Here is a 16,190-nt window from a genome sequence, read left to right as displayed (position 1 = left end):
CGATAAATGTTACGTAGAAGCAAATCAAAATAAAATACGATTATTGGAAATATTATCGAATTTGGGCATATATCAATTATTCCTTCTGTTAATGCCGGCAAACATTTCAACGACATTATAATACTTTCATATATAAAATCCGAATAAAATGTTGCGCGGCAATTTTAATGCAATTAATAGAATAGCTTGATGATGATACACGTAAACAGATTACGTTCCATCACGAATATCGAAAATGTGCATTTCATTCGGAAACTGATTTAATACCTTTCAGTATCAGGCTCGAGTACCCCTTTAAATATTAATATCGCATTTTCTCGTCGCGATCGATAGACGGCAACTCGGCCCCTGAACAATATTATGTAGTAAAATTCTGTTGCTGAGAGATAAAAGAGCTCTAAGGAAGAAAATATAAGTTTCGCTCGGACTTTCTCTCGCGGGTGCGCGGACCCGCCGTCATTTAGTCACCGCAAGAGAAAGAGAAGGAAATGATTTGCCATCAACAACTTTTAAAACGGAAGGCCAATGACGAGGAAGAGCAGAAAAATATTACCGAAGAGGGGGAGTCTTTAATGATCGGAGTTACCCTAACGATGGAACTATAAGCAGAGCCAACTCACGCCCGCCTCCCTATTCTTTATCAGCTCATTATCTTATACGACAGAAGCCGGAGAGTTTGACCTATTGTTATCCACCCCTCCCCCGCATCCTGGCGTCATTTTCTTAAATCTCCTGAATCTCAGTCTCTCGTGTGAGGGTGGCCTTCATCGAATTTTCATCGTATCGATCCACCGTGGTTTTCGCAATAGCGAGCGAAGGAAATATGGATGTAAATTAAAATTACATATAGAAATACTGCACTTTTTAAACCTCATCTTATGAAAATAATAATAAGATTAGAATATTTTAATGTGTATACTGTAGCAGACCAATTCAAACTATATAGAAACACTCAGAGTAAGTACACAAATATTATATTTAATGGAAATCGGTATATTTAAATTCGTATTCATTCATGCTCAAAGAATTGACTCTCGAATCCGTTGCCAGGTCACCGAAACTTTTTGAAACAAAATCATAGCGAGCGATCTTTATCTATAATCGATACACAAGAAGCGATATCACATAATTAAACGATTCTCTTACAATATACATATATAGATATAGCCTAACAATATATGATGTTTATATATAAACAATAATATCGAACGCAATATCAAACGGGTGAAATGCAAAAATTCAAGAATAATACGATCGCATGCGAATAACTACAAACAATGCGGGGGCAATAGTATTCGAGACATTATATATAGAGAACGGTTGACTATAGGAATGTATAATGGAGTACTCGGAGTTATATACGAATCAGCGCTTTTTACTCGCCGGGTCGCCGTATAATAAGGGAAAACGTAAACGTTTATACTGTGATAAATCCAATGTGATGTCAGAGAGTGCGCACACGTGTGCGCCCCCCGACTCGCTCTGGCGGGAGCGAATGAGAGACGCCGAAGAGGGATGACACTTCTCTTAACGTATCTTAAGAAAACACCGTGGATACAAGAAAACCGTCTACGGACGTAAACCCAGCACGGATGAGCGATCCTTCCATAACCGCCTTCTTTCATCGCGAGATTTCGTAAATATTTGTCGTAGAATTCGATACAGGTTCTTTCCCACGGACTGCTCTCGATTTTCCGAGGGATTATTTTAAGCGGGATTGCCCGCGTACACCGTAATTCCTTATCCGTAATTTTCTGCAGTACTGTTACGACATCCGCTCTTCTGCGATCTATACAAGATAACTCGATTAATAATAATTTACTTCCGCTTTATTTCCCTGCGTCTGTAATTCTCGTGAATATGAGAAAATATTTCTCAATTTAGACCGACGCTCAATTTCATTACGAGGAAACAGTCGAATGTATCAAAACAAAAAAAATTTACATTTAATACGCATGAATGAAAATACATATATACATGTATACGAAAGAATAGCGTAAATGCCATTGTTTCTACCGACAAACTGTTGAAACAGTTTATTTCAAATCCGCGAACATGATCGAGTATCGCTGTAACAGATCCACGATTAGTCGAGCTGATATTTGATTTGTTTGTTATTACAATGGATTTTTTTTTAATGAAAAAATCCGCAGTTATATAATATTTTAAATCGTTTTATGTAACCGATATGTGTCGTGTTACCTCGTTAAAAATCAAGATTTCTCTAAGATCGCTCTAATTTCGTGTCTTCCTGAAACTACGTGAAGAGAAAGTAAGCTACTATAATCGAGATTGATTAAAGCGTCGCGACTTATCCGTGCGCAATATTTTATCATCCACTCGTTGATGAAAGCAGAAGTATTCGGTTCCGGAGGTAGGGGAGAGGCCTTCGTCGGGACTTTAAATTCACTCCGTCTGTTTTACGAGGCTATAACCTGCATATAGCTTCACATTCTACGCTTTTCTTCCCCTCGTGATAGCAGCTTTTTCTTGAATTTACAAATTGTTGCTGGAATTTCATTATACATTTTATTACTCGATATCCTTGCTGATACTAATTTGGCAGATATAGTCGGATAAATCACGTTAAGATTTAAGTGAAAGCAAATTAAATTTCCGTTCTGAGTAAACGAGCGATTTTTTTCGATATGCGATAAATATAGTTTAAATCAACTTTTCCAAGATGTGTATACATGTACTCGTAATAAATCGGATACTCGTAATAGATCAGATAAATCGGATTTATGATATCTTTTTTTCGATACGTTTCAATGTGTGGAATCTGTGATATTTATTAAATACCAATTCAATCTTTTCCGATAGAAAAAAAAAACAGCACAAAGATCCTCCACTTAGAAAGTTTTCAAAAGGATCGACAAATGTTTGCGCCTTATTTTTCATGTTGCGACGTAAAGAAAAGAAAGGATGTTATTGATATTACAGGAATAAAAATTTCAAAGACTTCAGGTCTCGATTTCCGATATTGGTCCTGGACAACTTCAACTTCCTCCGTGGTGAACGCGAAAAATCTCCATTCCCAAATTATTGTACTACGACCAGCAACAAACTCGCGTTTCTATCTCAACGTCGGGGGAATGGGAAATGGATGGAATGGAGATGTAAGTAAGTTGGCGATGAGGGAAGAAGGTGAGTTCAGCGTAGCATACAGCGGGGGATGGAAAAGCAGTCGAAGTATTGAAGTGCGATCTCACTGCGCCACGATAACTAAATGATATTATTAGCCTTGAGCGAGATGGAAGTCGGAAGTGGAGCGGAGAGATCGAATAAGCAATGATGCGTTACGGCAGAGAGAGAGAGAGAGAGAGAGAGAGAGAGAGAGAGAGAGAGAGAGAGAGAGAGAGGGGGGGGGAGGGAGGAATGGGAAAAAATATAGTATGGATAAATGCATTAGATATGAAACGTGGAGGAACATAAAGGCACAAGAAAGACGCTGTAAGAAAAAATAGAGAGCGCAGAGAAAAAAAACGCGATGGGTCGGGTATGCGAAGTGAATGCTATTTAACTCCCATCGAACGAAAACTTTTCGCCACTCGTGGGTAACGCGATAGACGTGAGCATCATAGCGTTTATTTGCAAACGGGAAAAAAATGGAATTACAATAAAGTGAAATGGAGTTCTGACGATCCTACCTTTATAGTTTTCGCGCGCGGCACCCTGCGTCGGAGGTCGAAACGGTCGGCCGCTATAGGTGAGGCCGCGGGAGGCAACTTTTAAAGTGCGCCCTTGTTAAGTTTTATTTTGCGCGAGTTTTTTTTTGCGCGCGCGCGACCGTAAAGAGCGAGCGCGGCCCGCCCGGATTCTTTCGCGGATCGTAACCGAAAATTCGACGTCGCGCGCCACGCCGTATGGTGGATCCACCTGGGAGGAATCTCATTGCTATTCAACGATCGTGAGCAGCGCCCGGCGAAAATCCGTCGAAATGTTTAGCTTAAGAACAGCTCAGCGGCGAACAATCGAAGTGTTACACGTGAGTGCCGTTCGTATATAGACAGGTAATATACGTGTATTATTAGATGCCCTAATTTTGCGACAAACAATTTCTCTGTTTGTTTTAGAATGTTTTCTCCTTTTTTTTATACTGACCCAGTTTTAATTTAATCTTACGTATACTGCTCGCGGTTTTTTTTATTTTCAATCCATTTTATCGGGAATGTCCGAGCATAGTTTGAGCCAAAAGAGAAAATCACGTTTAACTATGAAAGCCAAGGGAGTCGTTAGCATAAAACTGGTAAGACGAGAGATTTAACGTGCTGAAAAAGGAAGGTGTGCGCGCAAGCCGCACACAATTAATCGCGAAAGTAATTATCGACAGGATAAATATCTCGACGGCCGTGTAACTTTTGCCGCCGCTTTTAGAATATCCAGATGTACGTTGGTCCCCTTTTGTTGGTTCAAGTACTCTTCGGCAGTCCCGCTGATATTTCAGGAGAGAGAGACACTTGTATCTTGGTACAGTAACATATGCGGCGGGGTGTTATCATTCCCTCTCAACGATAATATTGCTCTTGCCGCCGCGTGCGTTTCTTCCGTCGGTGCATTTACTTTGGTCTACCCGACACCGTTCGCGTACAATACCCGGGTCTTTCCCTCCTTTTCCCGAGGAATATAAATGCGGGGAACAAATTCCTATATAAAGGCGCCTCGGAAATCGCCGACGACAATTTTCGCCGTCGGGAGAAAGAACGCGCGAACTCGTGCGCGAAAGGGAACAACACGAGCGTGCGCGCAAGCGCGTATTTGCGTTAAAAAAAAAACAATTTTACGGTGGTGTGGTGGCGGCGATTTAATTTCACGAAACAAATGATCGAGCACATGTCGCATCAAGAGAGCAACTTGAATATTCATCGAATATACCGCCTAAACGTGCGCTTTATGGCGCTCGCAAATTTTTGCAAACGTGCGATATTTGCGCGATTACATCGTCCGCGAAATAGAACGGCGGCAGAGGGGAAAAAAAAGTAATTGGCCGCGAATGTATAAACGTAACCAGTTATGTTTGAATCAACGAACAAGCGAATGCGCACCGTGTCGTCGTGTAGCGCACTTTATGAAGAAATGTAAATTAATACGCGAAACACAAAAATAATTTCGTTACCTCTGCGCGATGTCTATATTTAAGTGTCTACGATAAATAATGTTAACCAATAATATTGTATCATAAGAATTTTTATTTCCGTCTGGAAAAAACTCGTTCATAAAATTTTTAATATCTTAATATTTTTCGCAATAAGTTCGTCGCAGTATTTTAAGACGCGCTTATAAGCATCGAATTAAAAATCAATTGTAATCTCGTTATTGCAACTTCAGCTAATTGCGTTGCAAGTCCGACATTGATTTGGCGCGCAGTTTAAATGGCTGAATAATGGATTTCAAAATTCGTATAAAATTTATTAGGCACCAAGATCCAGCTGTAAAAGGCGCTCTCAAATTTATTTGTGTTATTCGTTCATAAAATATATTTTTTTCTATTTAATTATCGAAAAAAGTAAATAAAAATGTTATATTGTTTACTGTGTAACCATATTGTTTACTATATAATCACCAGAGAAAAATTGACAATCTCAATAATACAAATACTCAATAATACAATTATTTGTGATACGTTATTTTTAATTGTTCACATATGAATGTGCGAAAGGTCTTTGGCGAGTTCATACGAATATTCAATTAGATCATTGAACGCTATTTCGGTTAACACTCTCTCGCTACAATTTCGGTGACTTTATCTAGGCAGATATAAAAGCATTTCGCCTTTAGAAAGTGCGACGCCTTTCGCGTTGCCGCAATTTTCATCTAATCTACAAAAAGCTCTTGTTGCTGCAGGGCGACTTAAACGCTTTCGAACATGCGTATACTTCGAGCTTAATGCAAAGAAAATAAAGACAGAAGAAAGATAGTTATTTAATTATGCAAGTAATTTATAAAAAATATATGTTCGCGAAGCAAAAAATAATGCAGAATGTTAAAGATTGTATTTACTGTGCTAAATAAAATATAAATTCTTTGCCATTTACTTTCTTCTTCTTTCATCTTTTTTTCTGATTAAAAAAGAATCCGGATTTATTGTAATAAAATTTTTCAGTGTCACAGGAACATTAATAAAGTATAAGCATCGATATAAAATGTACATATGACATTGGTGAAAAAGTTAAAAGTATTTTAAAGCAAAGGAGAATTATTAAATGAATATAAGAAATATCACATAAAAAATTTCGAGAAATCTTTCTCACTCATTATTTCTGTAAGGAGTTAGAAAAGGTTGTTTTCGATCCCGGGAGTTGCACGACAAGATAGTAAGATGTTCGTGCAAACAATCGTGCCGTTTAATGCACTTGAACGAACGGCAATACGGCCACCTCCTCCCTCGGAATTTTCATCGTTCATTGGCAACGTCGGAGAGCGATTGGCATTCGAGATTCGTCAAAAGTTCAAGGGACTTGGAGCGGAGCCAGCGGTTGTCACTCGTTACACGTGTGTGCGCGCGGGTACGTGCATGTGTGGACGCAAGTGCGTTCTCTGTCCCGAGAATGTCCCGAAAGTGAGTCACTTTCCACCCTCCTCGTTCCTATTCCCCAACGACGACCCGGGGCGGGGTGAAAACGCGGCGGAGCCGCGCACGGAACCGCAGACGTCGTGCTCGAAGAAAAACACGGGAGGAGAAGTTCGTTCGACGGAGGTGAAGGAACGGGAGGAAGAGTCGCCACAAAAAAGAAAGAAACTACGAAAGGAAGGAAAAAAACCTCCTCTCGTAAAGATATCGCTTCTTATGCTTCCTATATACGAGCGCGCGGCGCGAGGCTTGAAATATCAGAACGTCAGGATGCGAACTGGGCGTGGAAGAAAATCTCGAAGGCGAGGGGACGGGCGAGAGAAAAATACTCTCTCTCTCTCTCTCTCTCTCTCTCTCTCTCTCTCTCTCTCTCTCTCTCTTGCCAGGAAAAAAAGTAATCCGCTGCAGTGCATCTCGGGACAGGCTCCGAAGGGGGTGGATGCGCTCTCGCTTGTGGCGAGCGTAAATCTCGATTCGAGAAAATGAAATTTGTGCCGTGGCGCATCCCAGTGTCAATTTTTACGGTACGTACGTGTGTATACGTACGTGCAGTCCGCGGCGCGCGTGTCTGCACTCGCGCGCACGCGTTTTCCACGTTTCCGCGTGGTTGGATTATTTTTATCGCGCTCCCCGACGCATGCGATATTTTAGTTTACCTATAAATCACGCCGCATTCGCGGGATGGCGAAGACGAATTTAAATTCATGCGATTGAACGGCGCGTGACATTTTCGATGGCAGGTCGTGTTTTTATCGGCGCGCGTCGACACATTACGATTATCGGCATGATGATATTATGAACGATGCGAGCACGAGATAACGGGCGCGCATTGAAATATTAAAATATTGCAAGTATTGCAGCGGACGAGTCCGCCGTACGTCACACATGGAAAGAACGTATTTTGTTGAAAGGTCTAAAAATTTTGCTGAATACAGGCCTGGAAATAATTAATTTATTAAAAATTAATTTTTGTTTAATAATCAAAATTATTTATTGGAAAGTTAAAAATAATAGGCATTGCTATATAAAACGTTTTGATATTCTAGCAATCATTTTGACTTTCCAACAAAATTATTTTCATTATTGAACAAAAATTATTTTCTAATCTGGATCCATCAAAATTGTTCTTTCCGCAAAGAGCGAATTTTCAAATATTTAGCGGGCCTTCAATTTTCATGTGCCTTTGATTATTAATTAAGTCACCCTAATAGACATTGAAGACATTATAGTTCTCGCTAATTAACATTGCAAACAATTATAAAGGCGCGTGATAATTATTTATTTTTTTACATCGCAATAAATAGAGACACATGTTAATGAGTAATAAACAAACGAATACACATTTCTAATGCAGTGTACATCGCGAGTGCAAACGCACATAATTTGTTCTAACTAAAACGTAATTGTTTTACGAGGCAAAACCGTGATACACGCGCGTCCTCGATATTATTTGTAAAGCTACTCGACGCTAAAATATGTATTGGACATCAATATGTATTAAACGGCACGATAAAAATCGGTGCGCTCGGCCCGTTTGCCGGCTATAATATTACTTTAAACTAATCGATGTATAAACATGGAGAGATATTTACGTCAAGTTCAATATCGCCCTGACGCATCTCGTGTACCCTCAAATTCTGCGATTAATACACGAATAATAATATATTGACAGCTTTCAATCATGTTTTATTTTTAAATATTTCAATATGTAGGGCATAAAAGTTTAATACCTTACACGTATCGATTTCGTAAGCCGCATATCCAAACGACCATTAGAAATTGAATATCCACATTAAGGAACGTATTTAATTCATACTATGACATATGAGGTAAAATTAATGGCGGTTCATCGGTAAAAAAAAAGGATTTTATTTGCAACTTTCATTATAGTTGATTTTTAGCAATTTAATTAATAAACAATAAATAAATATCAGTGGACGATGCGAATGTTTAATTGCGCGGGGATTATCCGAGACGAATCATTTTCGTCGAACGTTATTTACGAAGGAAGGAAGACAAAGCTCGAACGTGAAATCGAGAAGGGAATAATAAATCGCGGCGTGAACGCGCGCCGCTTGCTTGTCTCGACGAAAGCCGAGCGTGAGGAAAATGCTATACGGCGGAGAGGACCCGTAAAATTGTCGCGCTGGTACCGCGCGACTTGTCTACTCGCCCGCGTTTTTATACGAAGCTATACGCGTCCGCGCTCTCTCGCGCACGTGGAGATGGTTTTTTATTTCTTCGCGCGAGAGAGCGCGGCGAGTATTACACACGCGCGGATGCATTATTCATCGTGCGATATATAGAGTGCGGCGCGGAGACGTCGGCCGATGAGTTAGGCGCACTTTCGACAATCCGTCTCGTCGCGTCCACACACTTCAGTAAGACTTCGCGAGCAACTGCGAAGTCGAGAGTATCGATTTCGTCAAAAATGCGCTCGACGATTAGAGAGTCCACCAAGAGAGTGCGGAGTTGCCGCACAGCCCGCCGCGCCGTATACGGAACGATTCAAACGCTCGGAGCCCGCTGGGACAAGTCTGGGGAGAGAATTACGTACCCGAGGACTCCGGAAATATCCCGACGACGCGGTCCCCGTACGATAGTATTCAGTAGATAGTTCATACCAGACAATTTCGCTGCTTAATTATTCCCCGCTCTGCGTTTTGCCGCTCTCGCGATAGAATGCAAATGAACGTTTGAGAGTTTTTGCGGGGAATAATGAACAGCGGTCTACCGCGCGGCCTCGCAGGATGTTCGGCCGTGAAAACGTTCGTAATTTTGTAGTCAAATCTTCGGCAGAGCGGATCGAATCAAGGATGCAAGCTTGTTCCCTCGCCAGAATTAAAAAATATTCGTTTCGTTTAAAAATATTCAGCCGGAATGTATTAACGTCAGTATTAAATTTAAGAATATTAAAATTATATATTGGTAAATATAATATAATATGATATATTATTAAATGATAATATTAAATAAAAGTAAAGTAACAACGTAATATTTATAATATTGTTAAAGATAGCATATTTCCGTAATATTTTCACAATATAATATTTCTCATAAATTAGCTTTATTCAAAAATCAAGTTCAATTTCTCTCTCTTACCCTCTCTCTCTCTCTCTCTCTCTCTCTCTCTCTCTCTCTTTCTCTAGTATTCTCTACCAGACCTGCATAATCAAGACCTAATTAAGCGAACGGATCACACAAGCGCTCTTACCCTCTCGAACTAATCGTTCAAACTGGTTGAGCTGGCAAAAAGCAGGTGCAGCTTACAATCGCACACGTGATTCGCAAAACCGCGTACGTGCATAAATGAGTTGGAAAAAAATGCATTGTTCGTCATTGAATAATATTGTTTTGATCGACGATTAAACCGCAGTCGTACGTACAGTCAATTAAATGAGAATTACAAAACAATTTATTTTAGCATGTCAAATGATAAAGAAAAATCAATGCAATTTTTGGAAATATTTTTCACATTAGCTTTTCTCCCTTACGAGGATAATAATTACAACAGTTTCCCCTCTTTTTTTGTTAAGGCTTGCCGTTATGTCTCGAAATTAAAGCGTCAGGTGCTGCGTGATGCCTCTATTCTTAATAAGACACAGATTTTCTTTTGTTCGCATATCATTAATCATCGGCTATCCTAATGCAGGCATTGCGTGTCTAATGTCGTATCAATGTTGGATAGTACAATTCTAACGATTGCTACGTACAATTGTTACATTTAAAATACGCCTTTGACTATACTGGAAAGACATGTTGATTAGGTAAACCTAAATGAAATCAACATGAGCTGCAATAATGGAAATTAAAAATTAAGGGTGTATAAAATGCAGTGTAAACGCATTATATTAAATTTATCTCTGTTTTATACCCGGACCGAGATAAAACTGAATTTTCCATAACATTAATTATTCCTGAAATTAGACGCGCATTACTTAATTAAATTTTCAATGACCGTGTTACCAAGATAACGCTGTAAAATACGCTCTCTCTCTCTCTCTCCTCTCCCACTCCCTCTTCCTCTCACGATTCATTTTATTGGTAAGTACTCTTTAATAATTTTCGAATAATAAATCTGCGAAAATATAAATGCTTATACATGTTCTTGTATGTGAAAAACGTAGTAATGAAATAATCCGCGCGTCATGAATTTTCCGTTTTCATTCTACAAAAATTTGATTATATGAACAATACTCTTTTAATTAGTTACTTGCTGTGCAAATGTCTATAGACAGCTTCTCTCTCAATGAATTAGAAACGTTTAGAATTAGACCGTTTAAAAAAAAGAGCAAAAAATTTTTAGGTGATTACTAAAAACAATAACTAATGTAACGGCAATATTCCATCTAAATAAGACATGATAAATTAGTTTCTTTTTTGTGACATACTACGATATCTGATTACAATGGTGAATACTGCGCTCACAATATTATAAAAAACATATCAATCTATATTCGTAATATTGATTATACGCCAACGTGAAAGCACAGAAAATGGCGAGCATCAAATATACACATTCATAAATCGTGGGGTATTTACCGTGTAACCATATTCTCATTTGTCACGCTATACGAACGTTTGCATACTTGAAAACGTTATTTGTACCAATCATCGCCGTTTTTGAAATGCAACGTATTTACATTACATTCCAATCACTGGATAATTAATGCACTTTCGTCCGACGGAAATACATAATTATCGAAACTGTCGTATATCAGTTACGCTACCTACGGATGCGCACGTTTAAATTTCCATGTGAAACATCCTTCCGCGAAGCTTCAGTTTGTTCACGGAATATATGTTATTTCCATTGCCTATTTCTACTACTTGTTCCGGGAAACTCAGGTCCCTGAAAACAAGGAAATATATTGCTCCACCGTATAGATGAGTGAACTATAAAAGTTTTCGTAAAGTATATACACATATTTTTGTGTCTGTGTTATGTACATGTCGAAGATCGGATTTATGCGCAAGCGGCATGATACGTAAAAAATTTTATGAAACCTCGTCACGCCGTAATCTTCTTACACCACGATATACAAAAAAAGATCGAGTTCCCGTAAAAATAAAACAAAAACAAAATGCCTGCCCGCGCGGAGAAAAGTCATGGAAAATTCATGAACATATCGCGGAAATTGTTGGACAACATTTTGTAATTATATAATTGAACAGATATATTCGGTATTATTATATCTCTAACTATCCGTGTGTCCAATCGCGGCAAACTATCCAAATTGGGGACGTATTTGTATCATTTAATTAACAGCCTTTGAATAAATGATGCGATTGTGCGGTCGTGTACGCTCGAAATTTGCCGCAATATGCGCGTTCTTGCACAAGAGAGGGCAATGCACGATTTCTCATGGCAGATGCAACGAGCTGTCGGTATCGTCTTGTACAAATAATCACGGCAATCCTTTCCTCGGACTGGCTGGCGGTATACCGCATACCGTAAACTTACATTCACGAGAGAAGAGAGCCAGGCCAAAATTAAGAGAGAAAGAGACAGAAAAAGAGAGAGAAAGAGAGAGAGAGAAGCGAAAGAGCTGCCGCTTCCAGCTGAAAATCTACTCCAATCTAAATATTTAACTCAAATCTCCCTTGAAAATAATCTACCGTTGTTTATCGCTATAAAACGAATCTTAACCGTCCTAGCGTATCAGCGACAAAGAGCTCAGCCCGTTCCTCAATTTGACGAAGCAGATTGCTAGCTTTATACTCTCTTTTGACAATCCATACGATCGGAGCTGAATTTCTCTAGCAGAAACGTGATTACAAATACGAATCCAAGTGATGTATATTAAATATACTTAACTATACTTTATATTAAAAAATTCGTGTTTTCTTATCTCCTTTTTATTTACATATTTTCATTAAATCATTTCCACACATGTATGACTTTTATTATTGTTTAAAATCAAAATAAGCGTGAAAATATAATTCCAAGTTTTTCAAAGCATGTATTATTCTTTTTGAAATAAATTGAATTCTAAAAAAGATTGATTCTATTAACACGCAACAATTTTAGACTAATCGCTTGAAAAACATAATTTTGTTGTTAGATGTTGTTCGACGATAAGTATAAAAAAAATGCGACATAAAGACTCTACAATAAAACGTACTGGCTGTATCGTGCATTTCAGGTGACTTATCGTTTCTACTAGAAGGAATTACGGGCGCCGAGAAAGAGAGACGAAGAGGCCACGCGAAGCCTGGAGACAGGTTCGACCGATCGATCGGTAGAGCAACAAAGCCATTATCTGCTTCAGCCGTTCAAGCACAAGGTAAATTGTGTCCGTGTGCTGGAGTAGGTCTGTTCCACCGGAAGTCAGAGGGTCACTCTCTCGATCGACTAAAGCTAGTCGAGACGTCAAGCCCGTACTATATGTTAGTCGCTTCCGATCCATCAAGATCCTTGTAAAGTTTCGGTCTATCAATGGATACCCTCGGAGTATTAAAAATCTCCGACAATACTCTCGATATATAAAATACTAGATTCGCGAGTCTTTTTAACAAGGAGAATTACGCGAGCGATGCCGTTTCATCGACCTTAAAGCATAGAATTTTCTCAATTTCCTCTCGCAAGAATAAAAAACGCAAATCAAGAAATGAAAATGAAAGACACATGAAAATGAAACTTGCCGCATTTTGTGCAGCAAATTAATTTTATATTTTTGATTTATTAAAATCGCTACTCTTGTAAAAAAGAAATAAAATTAGCACTACGTTTCTTGTGAAAAAAATAAATAAATCAGCACTAAATGTTTCTGTTACTATCAATATTAATACGTGATTAATTGATGTGATATTATTTCATATCAGAAACGAATCTGTTCGGTAATAATGACGTGATAAAAATATTGAAGTATACAAGAATCAACAGGCAGTCTGTGAGTCTGCACGAAAATATGGTCAGTTATTTGTAAAGTTCAAAGTTCAGTATATCGCGATTGACGATATTCAGCAAAACATGATGTGAGATCAAAAAGTTTTTATAAACTTTCACGTATAGCATATACAACATCTTGGTGTTACATTGCTAAAGTAATCTTTTACCAAAATTACTTTTAATATCACATACAGTAGAAATTAAATATTTAATAGAGCTAATATATGTAATTGATTAATTATAAAATAATTTATATAAAAAATATACAAATTTCGTGGCAAAATATTGAATCTCACGTCAGTACGTTTTTCTTTCAAAGTGTATCTATGTACTTTAAGGTAATGAATGTATGAAATATTTATTTGCAGTTCAATCTTTCGCAAAATTTTCGATTCCTTTACTATATGTTATACGTACAATTTTTATGGGTTTATTAACTTTTTTCTTTAATTAGAATAAAAAAATAATTAAACTCACAGATACGACGCGCAGCAGCGGAACAGCTGGTTGCACGGCTACGTTAATCTGTAAAATACAAGCGTATCCAAATATATAACACAACAGTTACTAATTTGCGACTGTGATAACATAAATATTTCAAAATAATGATCATTGCCTGCATTGAATTATTTATGTGTTTTTTAAGTCGGATTCAAGCTAACAATAAGTATAGGCAAGTTGAGACAGTCGAATAGCTGTATCATTATTACCATTCATTGAAGCAAATTGTTTGTTCGACGAATATTTGGCAGAAAATATATAATAATTTCTAAATCATTTTTTGACAAACTTTTATAATTGTTGATAGATCCATGCAACGAATAATGAATGATAATTTACTCACTCGATGATTGCTCCGCCGATGCCCGATGTCTTCCCGTCTTGCCTCCTCCTTCTCTCCAGAGAGGTTCCTCAGTCTTTCACTCGCTCCTTCATGACACTAATACGTACACTTGCAAAAGTAATGTTAGTTACGAGGCACTTTACACGGCACTCCCGACATTAATCGGACGCAACGACGCGCACCGCGAAATAAGGTTAATTACGATCGCGCGGCACTTTGCACGGCACTCCCGACGTTAATCGCGACACGCATTTTATCACATCGCGAGAATCACGCGAAGGAAAATACTTAAAGTCGCATTTAAGCTAACGCGATCCACATTCGGCGTTTCACATCCCGCAAAAGTATAGCACCACGCGCGAACGGCGGACAATTTTTAATCGCCGAATGGACGTCGAATTCGTCACGTCGGTAACGAGTGTCAAGTTGTTTGGAATTACTTATGACTGTATTTACTTAATTAGACGCGCCACAACGTCGTTCGACCCGGAATCTTTCCTCTACCCGCGCGGTATCCTGGAAACGAGATATGGCGTTGCGGCAGCTCTTCACTTCCGCGTTACGACGCGAGTCGAATTAATAAACGATCGAGACGCGACGCGATGAGCCGTCCGAAAATTTACAGTCGTACTTCATTATCGCACCTGCAAATCGTTTTGAACGGACAAATTCCGTGAATTATACATGTTTTTCATAACGTCGATATATACACGTTAATATTATTAATGCATAAACGCACACAATCAATATATCGCGACCTATCATGATAACCTAAATCACCGAATCTAGCGGTACGTGCATTACGTATTCCGCGCCGGCCTCGCGAATCAGAAAATGTATGATAGGCATTTAATAGATACGAAATACAAAATAGTGCGACGCCGAGGTGTCGAAATCAGAATATATTAAACACATATTAAAGAAATTATCATCCGCTTGAACGTTGCAATATGAAATAATAAATTTAGTAAATATTACTCGTTTGGGTTCTTATCAGTCCTTTACATACATACAATATGAATAAATTTCGCGCATATGCACATACTTCGCTATATAGATTAATCGTCGCTTCGATATATATATGCTTACGAGTCGTGTACTGATCGCGGGCGCCGATTAGGCGCGTAGCACGTGCAGCCGCGTAATAGCTAATTGTTCGTAGCGCGAATTGTATTCGGCGTCTCGAGATAGTCGGCGCTGTCGCTCCACGAGACCACGAGAGGGAATGTGACGACGCATCGAGCAGGTCTCGCTCTCCTCCTTCCCGCCGCCTCGCCGCCGCCACGACCGTCCGCGCTGCGGCGCGGCCGGCCGCGCGCGAATAACACGACCTACCGTAACAACAACAACCGCGAAGGTTGCCGCCACGCGTCGACCGTTGATGTTTACAGCCGATACGACGGAATCGCTGCGACCGAATAAACCGAATTCGCGTATTACACGCCATTGACGAATATCGAAGAACAGCAGCGCCCCTGCAGGTAGAAATGATCGATCTACAGACGTCGATCGATTCGATAATATCGATTCGACGTCGATTAGATTTAAGGGGTTATATACACTTGCAGCGCGAAAGATGACGACATTTTCACGATTTTTTTTTCGACAGCAAAATAAAAATTTATTTAAAAACTATTAATGGTATTATTTAGTTATTAGCATTACATGTTTTGGAGTACATGTCAAATTTTTTTTGTTAAAAAATATTTTAAAATGGCGGAACTGCAGCTGTTGCCCTGGAGCGCCTAGTTTTCAGCGGTAGACAAGATTACTCGAGAACGGATCATCTGAAATCAAAATGTAAAAAGATTTCGTTAGTATATTGTATTATCTAGTAGATGAACGAAGGATTTGTCAAAATTTCAATTATTAAAAAAATGGCA

The 16,190-nt window shown here is 38.9% G+C and overlaps 1 protein-coding gene across 1 annotated transcript in view; it reads left to right on the top strand.

Moving 5' to 3' along the window:
• Positions 1 to 6,319: 6,319 nt before the first annotated feature.
• The window catches only part of LOC105456368 (hemicentin-2-like), a 189,365-nt gene continuing 179,494 nt past the window's right edge, over positions 6,320 to 16,190 (top strand). The window contains exon 1 of the mRNA XM_011700337.1: positions 6,320 to 6,559. Coding sequence (XP_011698639.1) covers positions 6,320 to 6,559 — 240 coding nt within the window. The remainder of the gene's footprint in view (positions 6,560 to 16,190) is intronic.

The sequence above is a fragment of the Wasmannia auropunctata genome, unplaced genomic scaffold (assembly GCF_000956235.1).
Source record: "Wasmannia auropunctata unplaced genomic scaffold, wasmannia.A_1.0 LD335709.1, whole genome shotgun sequence".
NCBI classification, from domain to species: Eukaryota; Metazoa; Arthropoda; class Insecta; order Hymenoptera; family Formicidae; genus Wasmannia; species Wasmannia auropunctata.
The sequence above is the reverse complement of the archived record's forward strand: the minus strand, read 5'-3'. Positions and strand labels throughout refer to the sequence as shown.